Source organism: Ambystoma mexicanum, chromosome 3q, assembly GCF_040938575.1.
Source record: "Ambystoma mexicanum isolate Mex_15411 chromosome 3q, UKY_AmexF1_1, whole genome shotgun sequence".
NCBI lineage: Eukaryota > Metazoa > Chordata > Amphibia > Caudata > Ambystomatidae > Ambystoma > Ambystoma mexicanum.
Genome location: NC_090926.1, coordinates 895,687,745 through 895,712,658, shown reverse-complemented (window position 1 = coordinate 895,712,658; position 24,914 = coordinate 895,687,745). Strand labels below are relative to the sequence as shown.

Genomic DNA, 24,914 nt, shown 5'->3' with positions numbered 1-24,914 from the left:
ATGCTAGGTCACACAAGCATCAGCCAGTGTGTGTTCGTTGGTAGTGTCTGGTACTTTGTGCCAAACAGTTTTCAATTTTTGACAGTTCTTTTTGAAGTTTTTTCCTGAACCCGTTTTTGAAAGTCTGTCAGAGAAGGAGCAACATGGCATGGACTGAGCAATGGCACTGGACACAGATTTGTTTTAATCTTAATAGGTGTGGAGAACTGGGTTTGGGATGACAAGGCCTCAAGCAAGAAGCTGTTGAGTGAAGATATCTTTTTGCAGGATCGGAACTGAGCAGGTTTGGGTTTCTGAGTGGGCATGGGAGGGATTGGTTGGTGGCAAATGGTCAGACCAGATGACTGTGGAAACAGTAATATACAATGTGGAGAGGGCAGATTGTCGGCTGGTAGACACTGACCGTGTACGTGTTAAGGATTCCTGGATTTGCCACAGATTTCAATAAATCCCCTGGTTGCAGGTACGGTTTAATACTACAGCCAAAACTTGAGGTTGAGAGGAGATTATCAGAGGTCCGGAAATGCTCAGTGAGGAGGATGGAGAAGCAGTCCATAACATCTGAGGGGGACCAGGTGAGTGGTAGCACATGAAGGGATCTTAACGTTTTATGAAGGATTAATGGACAGCTAGATGGCCAGCAATTTGTAAAATGGTGAAAGGTTCAGGCGAGAAATATGAGGGTTTCATTTGTAGATGGCTACATTGCAACACATGCATTCTTGGTTCTGCTGGCATAGGAGGAAGACGAGTGGGAGAGGATTGGGGGAGGCATGGAATGCATGGAGGCTAACAGTCTGAAGCAGGTTTCTACAACTATGAGGATATGCAGGCTAACGGTCAAGATGTCGTTGTATAGGTCTCCAGAAGGATGACAGGTGGGTTTTGTGTTACAGATGCATAATTTAAGTGAAGGAGCACTACCTTTGAATTGTGAGAGTGTTGGGCAGAATCCTGTGCAGTGCCCCTAGGGACCACTACACACAATTAAGACTACAAGTTCACCTTTGGTACAAGCCTGTACCTACTATGTTAAAGTGGTAGCAGTAGCGGAGCAGCCAGGCTTATCTCAAGAGTATATTAGCAGTAGCAGAGATTACACAAAGGGACCACAATTACTGTGACTCAAGCAAACACTGACTCAAGGTTTCAGATAAAAAATATAAGTACATTTATTTCGAGGGGATTGGGTCCTCCGACGTATTCCATATCTATGACAGTAATCACCACAGGTGTGCTGCTTCGGAAAATCTTTCGGCATCTGCATCCTGTGTCGATGACGTCGATACGCCGCCCTCGAGGACCTCCTCTGACGGCCGACGTCACTGGATGTTATAAGTAGGACGCACGACGCCCGTAACCTCAGTTCCGTTTTTTCCACGAACGTGTTCGCTTCAGAGATCTCGGCGCGCCTTGACTCTTTGGAGTTTCTGTTCTTTCGGTTCTTCGAACCTGTTAGTTTGTGAAGTTAAAGTCCTTCGTGATGTCTTCCTCGTCTTCCACCTCGCGTCCAGGCTTCAAGAAGTGCGTTGACTGCGGGTCCAAAATGTCGGTGAAGGACTCGCACAACGCCTGCCTCTGGTGCCTCGGGGAGGCCCATGACACGGATGATTGTGTCGACTGCCAGTCGCTTACGTCCAAAGCCTTGCGGGAGCGCAAGAAGAAACTGTCAATCGGTAAGGTGCCCAAGCCCCGGAAGTCGAGGTCCGCGGGGCTTTCGACGGACGATTCGAGGGGCGACTCTCCACATCGTTGTCTGAAGTCCAGTGGGTCTCAGTCCCAGAGTGGGTCCCGCCACTCCTCTGCCTCTTCGAGGCACTCCCGGAAGCGCCGAGTGGGGTCGGTCGTGATCGGACTAGAGACACCGCTCATACGCCTTCGGGCTCGGGTGGTCGGCACGATTCGCGTGAGGGGTCCCACTCGGACAAGGGGAATCGTTCTAGTCACGCCCATTCCAGGTCCCGGTCCTCGACGCGCTCGAGACGTTGTGAGCCTGTGATGTCTTCGAGGAAGAAGTCGAGGCCTGTGGCGCCGAGGGACTTTCTCGAGGCACCGCCTCCGAAGAAGTCGTCGACACCATCGGCGCCCAGGATGTCGAGGAACACGCTCGAGGCTCCGCCCTCGAGGCCTGTGTCGACGCCGTCGATGCTGTCGGCGCCGCGTTCGGCGTCGATTCACTCAACGCCCTCGACGTCTTTGGAGGCTGTTTCGACGGGGATACCCCGGGGCACGGTAAAACCCCCTAGAAAGGCTCTGGCCAAGGTCAAGCATGGCTTTGTTACCCATTCTGTGCCCTCTATCCGCCATCTTGAGTACATTCCAGAGGTGGAGGAGGGCTCTGATGAAGGCATGGTTCCTGATACGGTGCCAGATGAGATTCTCTCGGGCCATAGCCAGATTGAGGACCTGCGTCAGTCCCTGCACGACACCAGTGGTCTGGGCACCTCTCCGGAGGTGGAGTTTTGTAGGCCTGAGCCTGGCACTCATGCCGACTCCTCGTACCGGCGCCTTATGTCTAGGGTCACCGAGTACTTGGGGTGGTCTGCTCCCACCAGGGATTTTCTTCAGGATGACCTCACGGATATCCTCGACCAAGGTCCACCAACTGATCCGGTACTGCCGTTCCATATGGCTCCACAGAGGAGGGTGGTGGCGGCGGCTTGGACTGCTCCGGAGAGTCTCCCAGCAGTGGGCAAGTCTTTGCTATGAAAATATCGCCCAGCCAGTAGCGACCCCTGCTACTTGACCAAGCACCCCACTCCGGAGAGTTTGGTGGTGCAGGCGGCTATGGCCCCAGCAAAGCAGGCGTCGTATCCTACCATCCCTCCTTATAGGGATGGACAAGCGTTTGATGGTTGGGCGAAAGAAAGTGTTTTCTTCTGGGGGTATGGCTCTTCAGGCGGACAAATCCGTATGTGCCTTGTCACGAACGGGATGGTTTTCTTGCTATGGTCCAGGATGGCAAGGATCCCATGTGTGAGGCCGTTCAGTCGGGTTTGGACATGGCAGATTGCGTCAGTCGGTCCATGGCGGCGAGCACCGTAATACGCAGGTTTGCGTGGTTGCGGAAGTCGGGGTTTGCTCCTGATGTGCAAGCCCGACTCCTCAACATGCCCTTTGACGGTGAACATCTTTTTGGCAGCAAGGCTGACGAGAGCCTTGAGAGGTTGCAGACCTCCAAAGCAGCAGCAAAGTTATTGGGCGCTGCAGTTCTCCTTTTCGTACTAGGGGACAGCAATGGAGGGGAGGTTCCTTTTGTTATTACTCATCCTTTGGTAAAGCGAGAGGAGCTGCCAGTCAAAGGGGCCACCGTAGGAGTGCCAGAGGTGGAAAGCAGGGTACTCGAGGTGCCAAGGCCGCTCGGGCAGTTGCCTCTTTGCCCTCAGGCAACGCCGCAGCCGCTTCAGCTCAGTCATGAGGCCATGTCCCATGGTTCGTCGGTTGGGGGAAGGCTGCCGCAGCATCTTGTCGAATGGCGTGCCATTACTTTAGATGTGTGGGTTCTGGAGATCATAGCCCATGGCTGTCGTCTTCCTTTTCGGCAGAGGTCTCACGACAATCCACCGGGGAATCTCTCGTTGCAGAGTCTAGATCCTCTCCTTATGCAGGAGGCTCAAGCCCTGCTGGAGAAAGGTGCCATAGAAATGGTGCCTGTAGCGGAGAGGAACAAGGGATGGTATTCCCCTTATTTTTTGATTTCCAAGAAAGACGGGGGATTGAGACCCATCATGGACTTGCGCGGTTTGAACAAACTCCTCAGGAAGGACAAGTTCAAGATGGTTACTCTTTCTCAAGTCCTCCAGGCCCTTCAACATCAGGACTGGTTGGTGTCTCTCGACCTCAAGGACGCTTATTTTCATGTGCCGATCCATCCAAAGCACAAGAAGTACCCGCGGTTGGCGAAACGCACTTTGTTTCGGGTCCTGCCGTTCGGATTGACCTCTGCCCGAGGGTCTTCACCAAGCTCATGGTAGGGGTGGCAGCGCATCTCAGGAAAGGGAGGATTCAGGTCTACCCCTACCTGGACGATTGGTTGATCATGGCGCGCTCTCCTGAGCAAGTCCTGGATCATCTGTCCGTCACCTGCCACTCCCTCCACAAGCTGGGCTTCTCCCTCAACTTAAAGTCCCACTTGACGCAAACACAAAGGCTCCAGTACATCGGAGCAGTGCTCGACATCCCTGGGGCAGTGTTTTCCTCCCCAGGTGAGGGTTCATCACATTCAGCAGATGGTGCACAAGTTTCAGCATGCCCAGAGTCTCCCAGCGTTCGAGTTCTTGAGATTGCTCGGCCTCATGGCATCCTGCATTCTTCTGGTGCCAGAGGGCAGGTTGCAGATGAGATCTTTGCAATGGGCACTCAAGCTCCAGTTGTCTCAGTCCTCCGGCAGGATGTCGGACTCTGTTCAGGTGCCGCCTCGGTCGCCCAGGACCTTCTGTGGTGGGCCGTCGAAGGCAATCTGATGAAGGGGGCTCCATTTTGGCTACCCTGGCCAGAGGTGACTATCGTGACGGACGCATCCCTCAAGGGATGGGGAGCTCATGCCAACGAGTTGACAGTCAGTGGCCGTTGGTCTCCGTCGGAGTCCAGACTCCATATCAATCTGTTGGAGCCGAGGGCCGTCAGGCTTGCCCTGAAGGCTTTTCTGCTGACTCTGCGAGGAAAGAAGGTCCTGATCCTGACGGGCAACACAGTGCCCATGCACTACCTCAACAAAAAGGGGGACGGGGGGCAGGGTCACTTCCTCGGTGCAGGGAGGTGATGCAGTTCTGGTTCAGCAGGAAGTTTCGATCTCGGCAGTTCATCTGGCCGGAGGCGAAAACGAGACGGCGGACGTTCTGAGCAGGCAGAGCGCGATCTCTCACGAGTGGGAGTTGGCTCCGGAGATTCTCCTGGAGATCTTCGCCCTTTGGGGGACCCCTCAAGTGGATCTGTTCGCTTCCAGTGTCAACCGGAAGTGCGAAAGGTTATGCTCGCGGCAATTTCCTCCAAGAGGAGCCTTAGGAGACGCGTTGGTGGTGGAGTGGTCATTCACACTGCTGTACGCGTTTCCTCCAGTTCCCGTCATCCCGCAAGTGCTGCAGAGGTTACGAAGGTTCCGTTCCCGGATGATCCTCATTGCTCCGGCATGGGCCCGGAGGACGTGGTACCCGGACCTTCTCGACTTGTCCATCTGCCCTCCACGTCGTCTTCCCTACCGAGACGATCCACTCTCACGGGAGGAGGGTCGGGTTCTCCATCCAGAGGTCAGATCCCTCAACCTTCACGCTTGGTTTCTGAAAGGTTGAGGTATAAGGATTAGGACCTCCCTGAAGACATGATGGAGGTGTTGCTTTTGGCCAGAAGGTTAAGAATGTGGATCCGTTTTCATGTGACGTTCCTGTGGTTCTGTCTTTTTTGCTTTCTTTAGCCCACAGGAGCTTGCAAGTGGGTACCGTTAAAGGTTACCTGGCGGCGCTGTCCATATTTAAGCGCTCGCCTGAAGAGTGTTCTTATTTTAAAATCCCTTTCATTTCTCAGTTTCTAAAAGGGCTCATTAATGTGTTCCCTCCGTCACCTTTCCAGGTGCCCGGTTGGGATTTGAACCTTGTCCTCAAGTTTCTGATGGGTGCTCCATTTGGGCCTTTGCATTCGTGCCCTTTGAGACTGTTAACTCTTAAAACTGTATTTTTGAAGGCAAGGGGGATTCAAGATGGCCGCCTGCAGAGCATAGACGCGCCGGCGGTGCTCCTGAGTCCCGACACTGGGGAATGCCCACCACCCAGGCAGGGGGCTGGAATAGTGGCCGCGGAACGAAGGCTTATGCATTCTGCAGTCTCCTGGTAACGTGAACTGAGAAGGAGCAGCGCGGTGGATCATCCTTAGCAGCAGCCGCGGTGTAAGAGGACCAGGCAGCCTGCAGCAATCCGGAGACGCGGCGCCATGACAGGCGCTGGAGCGGAGGGAGGAGGAGCCGCGTTGGATCCTGGCGAGGGCCGGGTGGCGAAGCGGCAGAGCGGATCGAAGCTTTTGCAGGATTCCGGAGCTTGTGGTGAGGGAGCCGGGCCTGGGCCAGGTGGGCCCAGGAGGAGGCGGGCCGGTACGCGGCGGCGCCGGCACCTGGGAAGGCCTGAGGAAAGGGCCGGCTGGCCGGGACTTCCAGGTGGGGGGGCCCTGTGAAGAACAACTGGACCCGCGAAGAGAGTGCCGACCTCCGGCGTTGAAGGGAGGGGGCCCAGTGGTGTCTTACTGCCGGTGCGGCATAGAGCGCTGTAAAAGGCGCCGGAGGACGCTGGAGGGTAGCAGAGCAGTCCCATCGGGGGCTGCTCAAGGTACGGAGCAGTGTTGTTATCCGGATCGTCTGGACTAGCCCAAACTTAATTAGAGCAGAGTTGGCTCGGCAGCCAGGAGGAGGGCTGCGGGATACATTTGGAGGGGCTTGGAGGGGCTGCGAACTGTGACACTGGAGGAGTGCCCCCCCCCCCGAGAAGGAGAGATCTGGCACCGGGGGTATAGAGGGGCGCTGGACTGGGATAGCCCATAAGGTCCAGGTCTCAGAGGAGAGTCACCTAAGAGGCACTGGGGGGAGATATAATCTCCGGCGCCCCTAGCCCCGCCAGGAAGGCCGTCAAGCGAGGGTGGCCCGCCCTGCATGGATGGGTGACTGGCGGAGTATCATCGGGGCAAGGCATACCGCATAGCAGCCCGGGCAGTCGAGCACCTGAGCACAGAACTGAGTCGAAAAAGAGTTAGGCAGGAGGAGGACCTGGGTGTCCCCCTGGGGAGTGTGTAGGGCCTTCTTGGCGGAGGTGGAGCGCGGGTGCAGCGAGGAGAGCACTGCACGGTCAGACCCGGCGCGGATATGGCTGCGAAACTCAAGGGGAGAAGTGGGAGAGTACTGTCATCCACGGGGGAGGTCCCGGGCACTCTTCCTACCATATGGCCAATGCAAGAGGCGAGGGAGAAAACCAAAGCCACACAGGACCACCTAGGGAGACGTGCCTCACCAATTGAAGGGGAAAGCACAGCCATGCTGTCCTGGCGGGACTTTAGGGGGGGAGATGCAAGCCCTGCAGACCAGTCTTTCAAAGACATTCCAGGATCAGTTCCAGCTCCTTCAGGCTGATCTCAGCTCGGCCTTAGGCGAAATAAAACAGAAGTTGCGGCAGCAAGGTGAGTGGACGGACCTGCTGGAGAGTGGCTTGCAAGAATTGGACAAGGAGGTGACAGCTAACAGCGAGGCAGTCGAAGGCTGGACACAGCCACACATAACTCGGAGATTCAAATGGAGGACTTGTAAAACAGGTCCCGTCGGATCAACATGAGAGTCAAAATGCTACCAGAAACCGTCCACGACAAAGATCTAAAGGGGGTGATCCAATCTATCTTTGCAGAGATCCTGGGAGTCTCACCTTCCGAGAAGATTGAGCTTGATAGGGTCCATAGAGTGGGCAGAGGAGGCACTGGCCCGCAGCCAAGACCTAGAGATGTTTTGGCGGCTTTCACTAGGTATGCTTAAAAGGAGGAGGTCCTACGGGAAGCAAGGAAGCAGGAGCCGATCATGTTCTGCGAGCACCGCATGGCACTGTTTCAGGACTTAGCAGCCAATACCCTAGTGAAGAGGCGCCTAATGAGTCTGGTGCTCAAGGTATTAAACGAGAGGGGAATTAAATACAGGTGGACCTTCCAGTTTGGTCTGGTGTTTACGTGGGAGGGGTCTCAGAGGGGGATTACTACAGTACAGGAAGGAGCAAGCACTCTACGTCTGGACTTGGATGGGGTCCCCTTGGGACCTAGAAGGCAGACCGCAACCACTGGGTCAGATTTAAGGCAGTGGGCCTGGTCGACAGTGGGAGAGAAAAGAAGGAAAATGAAGGCGAGCAACAAAACTAGCAAGGAAAATAGTAAGGAAGGCTCCGAGGCAGCAGAAGGGGATGCACAAGCGGAGACTTGAATTCAATAGTAATGCTATAAGGGTGGTGGGCCACTAAAGGGAGTAATTTGGCAGGGGGGAGCATCCATCTGTGAATCGGAAAGGATGGGTATGTCCGATAAGTGGGGGGGAGGGAAGCGGGAAGGGCACGCCCTTCGGGGGTGGGGGGAGGGATGGTGCTGAATTGGTGGGTGGGAAGGGCAGCAGAGGCTTTACGCAGGGACCAGGATACGGGGACCAGAAATCCTTTACAGCACCAGGAGAGGATGGGGGGGTATAGGAGGGGACAGCTAGACCGATCCGCAGCTGGGACACCCATAGAGGGGGAGACCCGGGGGGGGGGGGGGGGGGGGGGGGGGGGGTGTGGGGTTAGGGAAGTAGAGACGTGTTAACCTACCTTTAAGTGGCTGACACATAATGTGAGGGGTTTGAACATGCCCCTCAAGAGGAAACAATTAGAGCGATTTACGAGAAAAGAAAACCCGGACATTCAGGGGCTACAAGAAACGCATTTTAGACCCAAAGACCAGGAGCGCCTCAAGTTACGGGGTTTAACCGGATTTTACATGCCTCGGGAGGGAGCAGGTCAGCGAGGGTAGCTCTAGCTATCAAAAGCTCAGTGGGGTTTAGGACCTCTGAAATTATAAGAGACAAGGAGGGTAGGTACATTATAGCAATCGGGATGCACCAGAACAGCCCGTACACTTTGGCTGTAGTGTATGCACCAAACGTGGGCCAGGAGCAATTTCTGACACATATTCTGGACAAGCTGGAGGAGAGGGCCCGGGGGCCAATTATTCTGCTGGGGGATCTCAACATAGCATGGGAAAGGGAACGGGACAGGTCGGGACGCCCAAGGGGGGTACGGGGTGCGGTTATGTCGACAGCCCTAAAAGACAGAATATGCAGAATAGGTTTGAGAGACGTATGGCGGGAGGTTAAGGGGGAAGAGGGAGGGTATACCTTCTTATCAGAGGTCCATGGATCCCAATCTAGAATCGACTACATCTGGGTGACTGAGTCTGGTGGGCCCGGTTCAGGAGGTGGTGATGGGCCCTAGGGAAAGAGGGGTATGGACGTGGAGATACCCAGGACACCTCCTTCGGGACCCGGTAATTAGGCAGGAAAGAAGAAGATTAGGAGCTTCTTTGCAATTAACCAAAGGGGTGGCACGAGGGAAGAGATTAGATGGGACGCCTTTAAGGCAACGTTGCGAGGGGAACTAATAGCGGCAATGTCCCAAAGGGAGATACAAATGAAAGGGCTGGACATGCGATTGGAAGAGGAAGTTGAGACCGCCAGGCGGAAGGCGGGGGTGACTCCATCAAGAGCATTCATGAGGGAGTATCGCAGAGCGCTAGGGCAACTGGAGGTCCTCCGAACTAAAAAGGCCGAGGGAGCCCTCTTGAGGGTCCTCCAGCACTTTTACGCTAAAGCTAACAAGGCAGGCCACTCTCCTTGCACGTTTATTAAGGGGAGCGAAAGCTAGAAACGCGATCACAGCCCTTCTAACAGGATCGGGGGAAAGAGTGACAGAGACAAGGGAGATACAAGAGTTATTGGTGGCCTTCTACGAATCCCATTATGCGTCACAGTGCCCCCGAGATAGTTTGCAGGTAGAGTTGGAGAGGATTGGGGAGGAGGCATCGGTTTTATTAGATGGAGAGATTACTGAGGAGGAAGTAATGAAAGTGATCAGAGGGTTACCTTTGAATAAGGCACCAGGTCCCGATGGTTATATAGCGGCTTTCTATAAAACTTTTGCATTGGTGCTGGTTCCGCACTTAACTTCTCTCTAACGAATTCAGGAAGACAGGGAAAATATCCCCGTCTATGGAAGAGGCCAGATTGACCCTGGTCATGAAGCCTAATAAGAACCCCGAGGAGAGGTCATCTTATAGGACAATAGCACGGATTAACATCAACGCCAAGATCTTCAGAAAGGTATTGGCGAATAGGTTGGAGAGTCTCCTTCCGGACCTGATTCACCCGAATAAGGCGGGGTTTATACGAGGTCGGCAAACAGCAGACAATATAAGGAGGGTGGCCCACTTGGTGGAGAAGACTCACAGAACGGACACTCCCGCGGTCCTCCTGTCTCGACGCAGAAAAAGCATTTGACCGCGTGGAGTGGTCCTTTCTGTTTAAGGTAATGCAGAAGATGGGTTTTGGAGGCAATTTCTTACGTATGGTACAGGCCAACTACCAAACGCCCACTATGAGAATAGCCGTAAACGGGGTAATGTCCAGACCCTTTAGAGTGAGTAGGGGTACCAAGCAGGGATGCCCTCTGTCTCCCATGCTTTACACAATTTATCTTGAGCCTCTATTGCAAGCGATTAGAGAGGCAGAGCGGACAAAAGGTATTCCATTTGGGGGAGTAGAACACAAAGTGGCTGCATTTGCCGATGACATGTTATTAACCCCGACGGCGCCAATGGAATCCATCCGACTAAGCAGGATCTTACTGGAAGAGTTTGGGGAGGTCTCCGGCCTCAAGATTAACTTTGGCAAATCGGAGCTCTTGAATTTGACTCTAGGAACAGAAGATCGGGAAGCCCTGAGGAAAGCTACCCCATTCATATGGAGCCCGGGGGGAATTAGATACTTGGGTGTAAAGATCACGCCGACCTTGACAGGGTGGTACCGAGCTAATTATCGACCGTTACTGAAAGAAATTAAACAGGATTTTCGCAGGTGGAGGGGACTCCGAATCTCGTGGCTAGGTAGGGTGGCCGCGGTCAAAATGATAACCCTCCCGCGGTTGCTGTATCTTTTTCCGGCAATACCTCAGGCAATTAGTGGGAGCTTCTTCAAGGAATTAAATTCTTTGACGGGAGACTTTTTGTGGGAAGGGAAGAAAGCACGGGTTGGCAGACATTTGTTGATGGGCCCCTAGACGGGAGGGCGGTCTAGCATTGCCGAACTATCAACAATACTACGAGGCAACGCAGTTACAGGTAGTTAGGGACTGGCTACAGGAGGCAAAGGCCTCGCGAGACAAGCAATGGGTGGCGATGGATAGAGCAGTGGCACATCGGAGGTTAGCGGAAATATTATGGCTTCCAAAACAGCACAGGCCCAAGCATGTATATGAAAGCACCATCAAGAAATTGATGGTGGAGAACTGGGATAAATTGGTGAGGAACAGGGGAATCGCAACCTTTTCATCTTCTTTCACACCCCTGTTTCACAGTGGGGACTTCACCCCAGGGATGGAGGAAGGAGCATTTAAGCAATGGCAGGAAGGGGGTTGTAATTGTTTGGGCGATATGTTTCAGGGGAGCGGGGGGGATTCTTTTTTTCGAGGAGTGTAAGAAGGAATATGGGGTGAAGGAGGGGGAAAGACTCAGATATGCGCAGCTGCGCCACTGGGTCCTGTACCCCGTGAATAAACAGGCTGCAACGAGGGAAAAGACACGGTTTGAAAGGTTCCTTTTGTCCAATGATGGGTCCAAGGGTCTAATATCTAATCTCTACAAGATTCTGGACGACGCAACGGCCAGAAGTCAATAGTCGTATATGGGGAGGTGGGAACAACTCCTGGGAAGGGCAATAGAGCGAAAAGAGAGGGAACGTCTGTGGAGGAACATTCCCAAGCTGGTCAAGGCATCTCAGCTGCAGGAAATGTGGTATAAACTCCTGTTTGGGTGGCATTACACGCCAGCACGCCTTAGGGAGATGTATCCTGATACTTCCGGGTACTGTTGGCAGGGATGTGGAACGGAGGGCACGGCGCAGCACATCGGGTGGACATGTCCCAAAATAAGGCCCTTTTGGCTAGAAGTCCAGAGGCTCCAGGAACAAGCATATGGGCCAGGTAGTAGAAGACCCCCTGAGGAGGTCCTCTTGGGAATAGGGTGGACCAACTGTGTGGGGGAGCCCAAATCCCGGGGGAAAGCAAGGGCAATCCTTACAATCGCAGCTATGACAGTAATAGCACTAAGGTGGAAGAGCAAGGAAGTTCCTCTTTTGCAGGACCTGCTGCGAAAAAAACTCTGGGAAATAGTGGCACTTGAATGGGCTACATATGCGAAGGATAACAATTTGCAGGCCTTTGCAAGGGAATGGGAAGAAACTCTGGCTTTTCTTAAGGATGACTTTCGGATTGGGTGGCGCCCCCAGCGCCTGCGCTTACTGGACTTGTGCTGAGAGTCGGCTGGGGACCCCTGGAGGTAAAGGATCGTGGACAAGGAGGAGCCGTTACGGGAGCAAGGAGAGGGGCGGGGTTGTTGGGGGGTAAGGACCGCCATTTATCTAATTTGACACCTTGAAGTGACTGGTCCATGGCGTTAATGGGTAACGGACACAAAGCAGCTGCCTTTGGGGGGTGGGAGGGCGGGGAGGGGTTGGGAAAATCATCTTTTTCACTGTTCTTGTTTTCTCGTTTCTGTGTTGTAAAATCAATAAAAAGAAGTTACACAAAAAAAAAACGGTATTTTTGGTTGCGGTCACTTCCGCTCGCAGAGCGAGTGAGTTACAGGCACTTTCAGTTAAGTCACCCTTCACTGTATTTCATAAGGACAGGGTTGACCTTAGAGTTCGTCCTTCCTTTCTTCTGAAGGTGGTGTCGGAATTTCATTTGGGCCAGAAGGTGATTCTTCCGGCATTTTATCCTCCTCTGCATCCTGGTAAGGAAGAGGAGAGGCTCCATAGGCTCGATCCTAGGAGAGCTTTAAGCTTTTATATTTCACGCATGGCCCAGGGTCAGAGTGGACGATCAACTCTTCATTGGTTACGCTGGAAAGCGTTTGGGACAAGCTGTGACTAAGCAGACTTTGTCTCGCTGGATTATTCTGGCAATTTCTGAATGTTACCGCTTGGCGGGTAAGGACCGGTCAGCTTGCGGGCCCATTCTACCAGGGGTATGGCTGTCTCTACTGCCCTACAGAGGGGTGTTCCTATTCGTAACATCTGTGATGCAGCCACCTGGGCTTCGGTCCATACTTTTGTACGTCACTACTCCCTCGATTCCATCTGTGGGCAGGATCTGGCCTTTGGCAAGGCGGTCCTTTGCTCCGCAATTTGATTGGGCATTCTAAATTTCTGTATTCTAAATTCTTTTCCCACCTCCTTGCATTGGTACTGCTTTGGGAGTCTGTCATAGATATGGAATACGTCGGAGGACCCAATCCCCTCGAAGAACAAGTTACTCTCTTACCTGGTAACGTTCTTTCGATGGGATGGTCCGACGACGTATTCCATATCGCTCCCTGCCTTCCCCGCTACAGAATTTCTTATGCGATTGAAGCTTACGTTTCCACAAGGCTTTGTGTGGTCAGACTGGCAGAAGATTGGTGCCACACGTTCTGGGGAAAAAACTACAACTGAGGGTACGGGCGTCGTGCGTCCTACTTATAACATCCAGTGACGTTGGTCGTCGTCGGAGGAGGTCCTCGAGGGCGGTGTATCGATGTCATTGACGCAGGACGCAGACGCCGAAAGATTTTCCGAAGCAGCACAGCAGTGGTGATTACTGTCATAGATATGGAATACATCGTCGGACCATCCTATCGAAAGAACGTTACCAGGTAAGAGAGTAACTTGTTCTTTTAAAACCATTTGTTATAAACACAACAGTTCTATTAATTCAAAATCACACGTAAAATACACTACAACCAACCAATTCACTTTGGTACACTCTAACTCAAGGTAAGTACCCTATGTTTTAACGGATCTGTGTTGTGAAACAAAAGACGTTACCGGGAATACGTATGCGATCACTTTTTGACAGTAATGACAGTTCGGTCTTACTAAAGATACGCGTATCCGTGACAAGGAATGTTACCGGGGCAACCTGAGTTAACCAGAGAGAGTTGGGGGCAAAAATCATAGGCAATACCTTTGTCAAGGAAGACAGAATCAGAGAACACTCGTTGACAGAAATTCAAGAGGCAATAGGCTGGAGCCAGGGTCAAGAGGAACCGGGTTCCTGTTGTCGAGGATCACACAGTCGGACAGTTCAAGATTCATCGTTGTCAGGAGAACTTAGATATTGTCAACAGAGGAAGCAAAAGTTATAAGAAGGAGGGATGACAAGGGCAAGCCTTGGAGGCGAAGAAACGGGATTCACCCTAATTCCTCAAGCAGAACACAGTACCTTATTCAATGAATAAGCTGGTGCCACAGCAGTTGTTCCTGGTAGTTTCCTGCAGACCCACGGTTCCTGGAGCTTCGGTACGAAAGAGGACATCTGGAGGGGTCTGTACCACACAGGGATGAAGCCGGCAGCAGAAACGGTGAATAAAAACAGGAGAAGCTCTTCAGATGGCTATCCGGACCACTACAGCAGTGTGCAGCGATTTTGAGCAAGAAGAGGATCCTCTGGCTGTGGAAGATGAGCTGGTTAACCCCACCAGGCACAAGGGAAGAAGACTCCGGACTGGATCTTCTCTGGTCGTCGAAGGGTAGATAGCTCAGGACTGCAGCAGGGCTTCACCGGGACGGGGTAGTTGCAGCAGCCCTCTTCTTCTCCGCTTCTCTTCGGTTCCTTGTAGTTCCAGTGGAGACTGACTTCTAGCCCAAGAGACCTGCCTTTTATGTGAAAATCCCCCATTCACACAGCATGGTTGGCAATCACGCAGCAGGGGGGTTGTCCAGCCCGGACAACCACCTCAGCCAATCAAGGCAAAGTGTGACTTGGGTTTCCTAGGATACCCTGTGCAGGGGGGACTACACCCCTCCCTCACATTCAGCCCACCTAGACACCCAGGTGCCTGGAGGAGGGCTTCTTGGCAGAAGCCTGCCAAAAGACAGTGAACAAAGAAGGCAAACCTGGTTTGCCACGCAAAGTAAAACACAAAAAGGACTTTCACAAAAGGAAATGGAGAATAAACTCGACCAGAGCCAAAAGAAAGAGTATTTGGTAAAACAGGTTTATGTTCGAGGCTAATATAATAGCCTAAAACAATTCCACGTTTATATAGTATAATCGCGGTCGAAAAGTTAGGGTAGATACCACTGCCACCAGCCAAGTCTAAATGTTAAAAGACCGAAACAATGCTTTAGAGGTACAGATAAAAAGGGCTAACGATTAACCCTTTCCAGTACTCCGTGTAGGATGGGGTGTACTGGATCTGTGGTTAAATGACTAGGTAAAGTTAATGGCAACTTTACCTTCTTCAGGGGGACAGTAGTCAGCCTCAGAAATGGAGTCGGTGGGAAGCCTAAAAGACAACCCTGTGTCACTGCAATGAAGGTGCTGTGTAACACACAAAAGAAGGGGGCTACTGAAGTGGTGTACTCCAGAGTCCACAATCACAAAAGCAGATGAAATACACATGGCAAAAACACAGTTAAGAGTGGGGGAAAGAGGCACACTCTTACCAAGTGAAAAAAATAACTCCAGAAATCCAGCAAAGCTGCTGGGAGACTCACTAGGTGAGGGAAATTAACCATAAAAATGAGAATTCTCCCTAACAGAGAGGAGAGGGTATTTTCTTTGTCTGGCAGGGAAAAGATATGTATATTTGAGTCATTTATAATGCACAGGAATCAGGCAGACTAAACTGCATCTGGGCGGAGATGGATTAAACAAAAACGTATGTAGAAATCAAGAAACAAAAAGTCCAGATGACCTAAAAGCCTACATTATTAAAACAGATAAGTCTTAAGAGATTTGCGTAATTATACGAAGGGCTACGTCTGTCTTGCTGGGGTTTAGTTGCAGCCAATTGTGGGACATCAACTATTTCATCCAGACACTGCCCAACTCTCTGAAAGGTATCCTCAAAATTAGCCAGTTTGACAAAAATCTGGGCATTGTCGGAATAGGATTGAAATCCGACGTCATGTTGCCTCAAGATCCCCATAAGTGGTTGCATGTATAGATTAAACAGCAGCGGGGCCATTGAAGAGCCCTGTGGGACACCACACGTCTGGGGAAGGGAGTCCGACAGGAACCCCTCCAATCTTCACCTGCTTCCACAAATCAGACCGGAAACAGCTGAACCAGTGAATAGCATGTTCTGAGACCATTCCCACTGACTTAAAATGATTATTAGTTTGCCATGGTCGACAGTGTCGAATGGCGTGGACAAATCCAACATGATCACTAAGATAGCCAGCGTTGAAGGGCCGTCTCAACAGCAAATCCCTGTCAAAAGCCGGACTGATGAGTCTAAAAGCGTATTTCCCTACATGCTCAGGGAGCTGGACAGTGACCACCTTTTCCAGGATTTTTCCTGGCCAGGGAAGACCTGTCACTGTATGATAATTTTGCAATTAATTTGGATCCAGACTGGATTTCTTTAGTAGATTGATTATAATAATATGTTTAAACTTTATTGGGTCTAGGCTTGTGCCAAAGAAACAAATGAGGCCATGTAAGGGGCAAGTTATGTGGCAAACTGTTGCGCAACATAGGCTAGGAGATCAAAAAGCATATCATTGGTTGGCTTGAGTTTCTGCTGCAGATTCAATGTGGTGTCCTTCGACACTGGCTTAAAATCAAACTGCTGAACCTTTGCGGTTAGTTAGACTAGAAGGTAACAATGTTACATTAACTAGTTGAGGAGTCATGATTTTCTGTAAAATGTTCTCTTTGAGAGTTTTAACTTTATACATAAAGAACCTATTAAATGCATTTGCTTGCTTTAAAGATGTTTCTAAAGCTCGGGATATACAACTCAGATGAAAAAAGTTTGAAATAACTGCAAAAGGTTATCTTAGTCTATTGTGGGCTAATTGGAACTTGTCCTGCAATATGTCTGATTTGACTTTGACAATTATATTAATGGAAGTTGATTACCTGTGTGGTTAAAAAGTTAATCAGAAGGGGGAGTTTACTAGCCATCAAGGGAGGGATGTCAATGCTAGCAGGATATAGCAGTATGGAGTCTATCATAGTAGAAGAGGAGTAAAGCAATGGAGAGGCAAAGGCGTGATTAAGAACAGGGGTGCATACATGAAGGAAATAGAGAATCACAGAGTAGACCTTAGAAGCACAAACAATATGTTAAAGGCAGTATAAATTACTTGTTTCATACTTTGCAACTTCTTCACGTGTAATACCTCAGAGGAAGATGCAGTTCAGGGTGACCATTCGAGAGCAATGCAGATTAGGCAGAGACTTGTTCAATGAGAAAACACAAGATGTTCAGTGGAAGCTGCAGTTCAGATATTGACTAGTAGATGCTTAGCAACGTCTTGTTATATAAAAGAATAGGATATATGCATACGTAATACTTTAATGAAGCTACACACCCGAGTAAACAGTTCAGAGTGAAGCAGATCAGATTGATGAATTGTTCTTAGTTTATAGCAACAGTGAGCAGAACCCAATGCAAATTATTGTGAGGTTGAGTACACAAGATCAGCATTTTGAAGACAGCCCGAGAGCCAAGGAGACAGAAGAGCACACAAGCGGACCCTGCTGCATTGTTTCAAGCGGGGAAAACCAGGAAAGTCACTGGCAGCAGAGTAGAAAGTGTAGCCCGGACAATAGAAAGGTCCAGGGTTGTGAGCTACCCCACAAGCACAGTCCATAAGCAGGGTATGTCTACCACATGCTTTGTCTTTCTCAATGGCAATCTTGCCTTACATTTTTAATATGACCTGGTTTGATATGGCTACTTGTAAGCATATTACCTGCACATGTAAAGTTTGTATTACAGTGTAACATCCTGCAAAATTATATCAAATTGAAAGCTAAAGGTTACCTCTGGTGGAGACTGGTGTTGCTGTGGTTGCTGCTTATTTACATTCCCTGCATGCTGTTGTCTTAAAGCACGTGGAATGAACTCAGGAGCAAGTGGGTTAAGCACATATGTTTTTTTCAATTCTAGGGCCTCCAACTGGGACTTGATTTGTTCAAACGTGATACCATGAAGGCTTTCATTTTCATGACATGTAGTGATGAATTGCTCCCAAAACTTCCTGTACAAAAGGACAGAAAAGAAGATTACTACTTCTGGTAAATCCATATGAAGGAAGTGATGATAATCAGTTTTACAAACATTTTACAGAAAAAGAAACATTAGATAGCTAGAAAAAACACCCAACTTCCCCAAACGCTTTCCCATGCATGTGTGTTTGGAGGTTATGGTTACCCTTACCTTCTGGTTTGGGTATAAAACCCAACATTCTACACCAGAACTTTGTTACCTGCTAGGATGCGATCCCTAAACACTAAGTGAAGTTGGATGTGAGGACGACTAGGGAGGCTCTGTGACAGCATCTTTTGGACACTAAAATGGAAGCTTGTACAGTGCTTCTCCTTTCAATGGATCGAGCATGATCTGGATCCAAGGCGTGTTTGCGCTCCCCCGCCTCAGAGCTCACCTCTGCTGCACGACCCAAAACCAGTACACTGCATCCTTTCGGCATACCGGCATGCTGCTGCCTCTGCTTGATCTTTCATTCAATAACTAAACAAGGCAGCAGGACACTGGAACAGTCCTCCCAGTATGAAGAGGACCATAGGGCATGCCCTGTGGCACCTTGCCCTAACCCACGACCTAGGATCACGAGGGCCACAATTGTTCTGTCTCCTATCTCAAGTCCCTGAGCTTCTTTTTTTTAATATTCTTCAATGGGTCCCTCTGACTTTGAATGGGATCAGAGGTCCAATCCTCAGGGTCAGGTCTTTATTAGGATACGTTTCCCATGTGGCTAATAATGGCAACCTTGCCTGCAGCTGGTCCAAGGACCCTTCTCTGCAGACTCCTCAATGGTGTGATTCAGACATTGTTTTGCTAGTGGGTCTTCATCTAAGAGGCCTTCAGCCACTTTCTGAAGACGTGGTAATGCAACCCCATGGAGATGCTGGGCTCCTCCATGGACCAATGCCCATCAGGCTGACCACCCCAGATGCTGCTACTAAGGCTACATCTAGAGGCCTGTGCTGTGCCGAGCTAACTTCTTTGACCTTGATCCCTTATTTGAGTGTGCCATTACTGATCTTTGGCCTTGGTTCTTTTATTAAATTGTGCTCCGGGGATGGAGAATGGAAACTGGGGATTGGAACTCGTTTTTGGGGGCTTCTAAATCACCTGGAGGTCCTCTTTGTCTCTCTCTTGTCAGGGGGGCCTTGTGTAGAGGCCTCTAGCCTCCACCGACCAGCATTGGCCCATTCATTCTTAAAACTTCCTAGGTATTAGGGCTTGATAGTAATTGTTCCTCCAGAGACCTCTGGCATACACAAACATTTCATGATCCTGTGAGATTGTGTATTGCTGTAAGGTTAATTGCCTGTGGTAATTTGTAGATACTACTTTGCACAACTTTATTATAAAGAAATTATAAGTTACTCACCGTAGTGACCAACGTACTCTTAGTCCATAGTCCCCTTTCCTCCATACTGTATGAAGTCCCTTCCGAGTGACGGGAGACCGAACCCTTTTCACCAGAAAAAACCTTCTTCCCCTTTAAATTTAGAGGCGGGAGGGGGCCCAGTCCAGGGATCATGCGCTGCGCTGACTGCGCCCTCTGGCGCCACACCTCAGTCCTCATTGACGCGTCGACAATAGATTTAACATTGCCTGATGACACCAGTATTATAAGGGCGGAGGTTGGTAGGACGTATGGATGAAAGGGGACTATGGACTAAGAGTATGTTATTCACTACGGTGAGTAACTTATAATTACTCTTACGTCCTGTCCCTTTTCCTCCATACTGTATGGGCGATTACAACTGATTGTAGCCCCAGGGTGGAGAGGCGACCCTCCTTAAGCAAATAGGTTCCTGAGAACCGTCTGTCCGAAAGCGGCATCAGATCTACAGCCGGCATCCAAACAGTAATGCTTGCAGAAAGCCGAGGGAGAGGCCCAAGAGGCCGCCCTGCTTATGACTTGCCAAGGGACGTGGCGTTGGAATGCGATGGCTGTTGCCTTGGCCCTGACTGCGTGGGCATTCATGTTGGCCGGGAGCGGCTTGTGCTGACCCTCATACGCTTCTTTGATGGCAGAGACCATCCAGCGGTATATGGAAGATTTAGAGGCCTGATAGCCTGACCTCGAGCCGCCGAACGTGACAAAGAGGGCGTCCGACTGCAGGAAGCCCTTGGTACTGTCCATGTAGAATTTTAGGGCCTGTCTGACATTCAGGCAGTGCAGCACTCTCTGTGCTTCGTTCTTGGGATCGGGAAAGAATGTAGGAAGGACTATTTCCTCGTTCAAGTGAAATGCAGATGGAACCTTGGGCAGAAATGCCGGGTGCGTCTGCATGACTACCTTGTCCTTGTGAAAGGTGGTATATGGTTCAGAGGCGACCAGCGCCTGAATCTCGCTGACTCTGCGAGCCGAGTTAAGATCTACTAGTAAGGCCGTCTTGATGGTGACCAGCCTAATGTCCATGGATGCCATTGGCTCTATGGTTTGTGCGCCAGGTGGCCCAAGACTATATTAAGGTCCCACACCGGGTGCAGTCTCTTGACAGGCGGGTAGAGCCTAGCGAGACCCATCAGATGTTTCTTGACGATAGGGTTGGAGGACGAGAAAATGCCTTCCTCAGAGTTCCTGTAAGCCCCAATGGCTGCAAGGTAAGTACAACAGGTGTCGACCTGTAGTCCCGAATGAGTGAGGTGCGCGGAAAAGGAGAGCATGTTGCCCAAATTGCATGCCAAGGGGTCAATTCCCTTGGAGTCTGCCCAGTGGCAGAACCTTGTCCATTTGCTCTTGTCCTGGGCCCTCGTGGCTTTGCTGCTGGCGCCCTGGATGATCTCCAGATTGGCCTGTGAGAGGCTAAGGTGCTGAAGCGTTACCTGTGCAGGTACCACACTGTGAGGGCTAGTTTCCCTGGCATGGGGTGGATGATTCTGTCCCCCTGCTGTGCCAGAAGATGGGCTAGGCCCGTCGGAAGGTGTATAGGTGGCACCTTCGAGAGGCTGAGGAGCTCCGAAAACCATGGCCTAGCCGGCCACCATGGAACTATCAGAATAATGAGGAGTCAGTGAGACTCCTTGATCTTGCATATTACGCTGTGTATCAGAGGAGTGGGCAAAGCGTCGCCCAGCAAGCCAGGGCCCTGCCCTTGCCAGGATGCAAAGTGGGGACACTTCTTTTTATGTCAGGGGGCAAAGAGATCCGCGTGGGGAGGACCTCCTGAGTAACAAGGTCATTTAGCTGCCACTTGTAATTGTCTGCTCAAAGCCTGCTGAGCCCGTCCGCCTCCAGGTTGGATTCCCCGGGATGGTGGACTGCAGAGAGGTAAATTTCGTTTTCCAAGGCCCATTCCCACATGCTGATCGCCAGTCTGCACAGAGGAGATCGTCCAGGGTGGCACCCCAGCCCTCGAGCGAGGAGACTGTGGCGATGGTGGCTTGCGGAGAGGGCGGCCGAAAGGGCTTGCCCGTCCGTAGGTTGCAGTCCATGGACCACCAAGTTAGGTCCGGGTGGAGAGATGGAGGAACGTTGATCATCTCGGATTGCGAGCCCCGCTCCTGATTCCATGAGGCCGCGAAGTGCTGCTGAATCCTTTTCATCCTCAGTCTCGTGTGCGGTACGGCTAACAGAACCGCCGCTAGTAGACCCTGGAGATGTTGGTATCACCATGCCCAGGTAACATCACTGCTTAGGAAGTGGGCAGTGGCCCTCTTGATGGCCGAGATCTTGTCCTCGGACGGGAAAACCCTCTCGGAGCATGTGTCCCAAATGAGTCCAAGGAATGTCAGAGTCTGCATAGGGAGAAGCTGTGACTTTTTGAGGTTGATCGAGAAGCCCAGGTCTTGCAGTGTGTTCATAAGGGCATGGGACGAGTGGTGAACCGCCTCCGGAGTAGCCCTGACGAGCCAGTCATCGAGGTATGGGTAGATGAGGAGGCCCTGCGTTCTGAGGAGGGCCACTACAGTGTTCATGAGCCTGGTAAAGACCCTGGGGGCCGAGATGAGGCCGAACGGAAGGACTTTGTATTGGAAATGATAGCCCATGATTCTGAACCGTAGGAAAGAACGATGGGACTGCCAAATTGGGACGTGGAGATATGCGTCCTTCAGGTCTAGGGAGCACATCCAGTCTCCCTTGTCCAATGTCTCCACTATAAAGCTGGCGTAACCATTTTGGATATTTGCAGGGGTAAGGAGAGGTTGAGGGTGAGGGTGAAAAGGTCCAGCACAACTCTCAGGCCCGCCTGGTTTTTCTTCTGAATGGGGAAAATCCTGGGGTAGAAGCCAAAGCCTCGCTGGGAAGCTGGAACTCCCTCCACTGCCTGGCTCTCTACGAGCGACCGGATCTCTGCCAGAAGAGTTGCTGTCCCAACCTGTGGGAGTGGAGGAGGGAGGAGAAGCTGGGATGGGTAGGCGATACCCCGTGGATACTACGGACAGGATCCAGGGGTCCGCGAAATTCTAGCACCAGAAATGTGAATGGAGAGCAAGCCACGTGGACCCGAAGCGGCTGTCATGCATTTTTTCTCTCAAAGGCTGAGGAGGGGGTCTGGAAAAAGCCCTTACTCTCCCCCCCAACCTTTTTGTTGTTTGCGCCAGCTCTGAAACGGCGAGCGGTCCGGCTGCCTGGATCTGCGTTCCTGGAAGACGCGGAACCCTCCATAAGTACGACCCTTCTCTGCGCGCTACTGAGATTAGGTGTAAGATTTGGGTGTGGTCTTTGTAAGAAAAGACAAGGACTTTGCCGTTTGTGAGCTGCTGTTCTTTTGTCCAGCTCTTTGTCCGTAGAGGAGTGGAAGAGGTCTCCCTCTCAAACGGTAGATCTAGGATGCGCTTCTTGACGTCCGAGTTGAGTTTCGTCGCCCGGAGCCAGGTTGTGCGCCTCATGTCCATGGCAATGCAGGTGGCACGGCCAGAAGTATCGATATGTGCTACTGTGGATTCCATGAGGTCTTGCGCCACAAGCTTGGCCTCCGCTAGCCCCGCCTTAAAGCATGATTGGCATTGGGAGGGGAGTTCCGGGAGGAAGTCCGCAATTTCCCGCCATAACCGTTGGTTGACGACAGCCAGCATGGCATCTGCGTTGGCCTGATGCAGGTGCAAGCAGGCGTTGGAGTAGATCTTCTTGCGTAAGCCTCCAAGATCTTCTCCTCCTTGCCTAGCGGCACCACAGGAGGAGGAGGCCGAAGATGACCGAGGCTTGGAGTAAAGTGATGCTGCAGCAATCACAGAGGAGTGTGGCTGAGGATGGGTCGAGAGCAAGAGTGTGCCCCCCTCCATCTGCCTGTACTTGGTGTCCAGGCATCAGTTGACTGGCTGAACTGAGTGGGGCTTGAGCCAACCCTTCTTTGCCAGGGAGACTTCATCGGTTTGCAGTGGAATCCCTGTGTTGTCAGAGGGGCATCTTGTGAGGACTTCAGCTAGAAACCCCTCTGCCGGCTGTTCAACCTCGGGCTGAGGGAGGCCCAGGTACTCCGCCAGGCCAGCAATACATTCATGGAAGACGATGGCTGAGGATGGCGTGTCCGGATCCTCCTCCTGCTCCTCGTCCATGTCCTGCGGATTTGGAGGATTTTGTGGAGGAGGAGGGGTAGATGGAGCCAGAGGCTGGGGTACAGAGACCGCAGCCAGAGGCTGAGGTGGTTGCCGAGTTGGCTGTGGAGCCAGAGGAGGTGGCTGCACCGGGGTCAGTGAGCCAGATGGAGGCGTCTGTGGTGCCGTTAGCATGGTGGGTAGGACTTCACCGACTGCGTCCTTGATGATAGCCCCCATCTGCGGAGACCTCATGAGACCGAGGAATTTGTCGACTGGCCGAAGAGGTGGTAGGGGGTACCGACAGGGTAACGGGGGGACTGCTGGAGCCGCTGCATACCCAGTCCGTATGGACGCATGGGAAAGTTGCCCTGCGCATATGAAGGGTAGACTGTAAGCCATGTATCTGGTTGCGACCAGTCCTACCTTGATACTCGTTCTTCACCGAATTCGTGGAATGGAGCGTCGGCCATTTTGTCGAGCTGCCTGCCACGTTCCTGCCACATGACGACAAGTCCGCTGGGTCGGGCCTTGTCCAAGACTCTCGCGTGTGGATCACTGGACCTCCCCTGCTCCTCGGGCCTCGTCACAGTAGGTGTGACACCCTCGACTGAGGGTCGGTAGAGCTACGTTTAGGCGCCCCCTCGGACGTATTGCCGGTGTTAAGGTGTAGCCCCCTCGGCCATTGCACCAGTAAAAGGGCGGGGCCCCTTGGGTGGAAGCCCGGTACAAGAACCTTCCGGACGCTCGACACTGCACCCAGGTGGATCCTAGGACCCCTAGACCAGAGGGCCGGTAGCTGTAACAGCCTCAGTGCACGTGCAGGTGGAAGGACTTGGCCGGTCACTCCCGCGCTGGAGAGTTCCTGGGAAGTAGTCTCCCTTGCGGGGTGTACTGGAAAATATCGGCCCTACCTTGGACCTGGGACGATGCTTCATGAAAATCTTGAGATCCTCTGGAGGCGACTTCTGGAAGATATCCCGCCACTTGGCTAGTCTGTTTTTCAGAGCCTTCGAGGACAGCGAGTCACACGCCGAACATGATTGCCAACCGTGGTCTGGGCCAAAGCAACGTAGGCAGAGGGGTGTGTGGGGTCTGAAGTTGGGAAGAGCCTGTTGCAGGATGGACACCTGCTGAACCCTGTACAAGTCGACCTGCGCCGGGGAGGAGCGTGATGCCCGAGGACTGAGTACCTGAATGATAGAAAAGACAAAGAAGAAGTATCCGCACGTGGAATTACATGGCCAAAGCCAAACCCAGGGGCGCTGGTGAATTCGGCCCTTCCCGTTGACGTAGAAAAGGGGACTGCGGTGTGGCACCAGAGGGAGGAGTCAGGGCAGCGCAGGCTCCCTGGGCCGTGCCCCCGCGAGCCTCTAAATTTAAAGGGGAAGAAGGTTTTTTCTGGTGAAAAAGGTTCTGTCTCCCGACCCTTGGAAGGGACGCCCATACAGTATGGAGGAAAGGGGACGGGACGTAAGAGCATATATTTTTACAGAGATATTATGCGGACATTCACTTATTGTGTTCTAATCAAAGTGTCTACTGTAGACTTAAACCAATCTTCACCTTCTGAAATGTTGCCTCGACTGATCACGCATTCTGAGTCAAGATAACTCAGAAGCATACATATTGAGCATACACATCTTAAA

The 24,914-nt window shown here is 51.7% G+C and overlaps 1 protein-coding gene across 9 annotated transcripts in view; it reads right to left on the bottom strand.

Moving 5' to 3' along the window:
* Positions 1 to 24,914, bottom strand: part of HELZ (helicase with zinc finger) — a 2,743,493-nt gene that overhangs the window by 410,074 nt on the left and 2,308,505 nt on the right. For all 9 annotated transcript variants that reach the window (XM_069655034.1, XM_069655036.1, XM_069655035.1 and 6 more), the window contains one exon: positions 17,572 to 17,788. In XM_069655034.1, the coding sequence (XP_069511135.1) occupies positions 17,572 to 17,788 (217 nt within the window). The remainder of the gene's footprint in view (positions 1 to 17,571; positions 17,789 to 24,914) is intronic.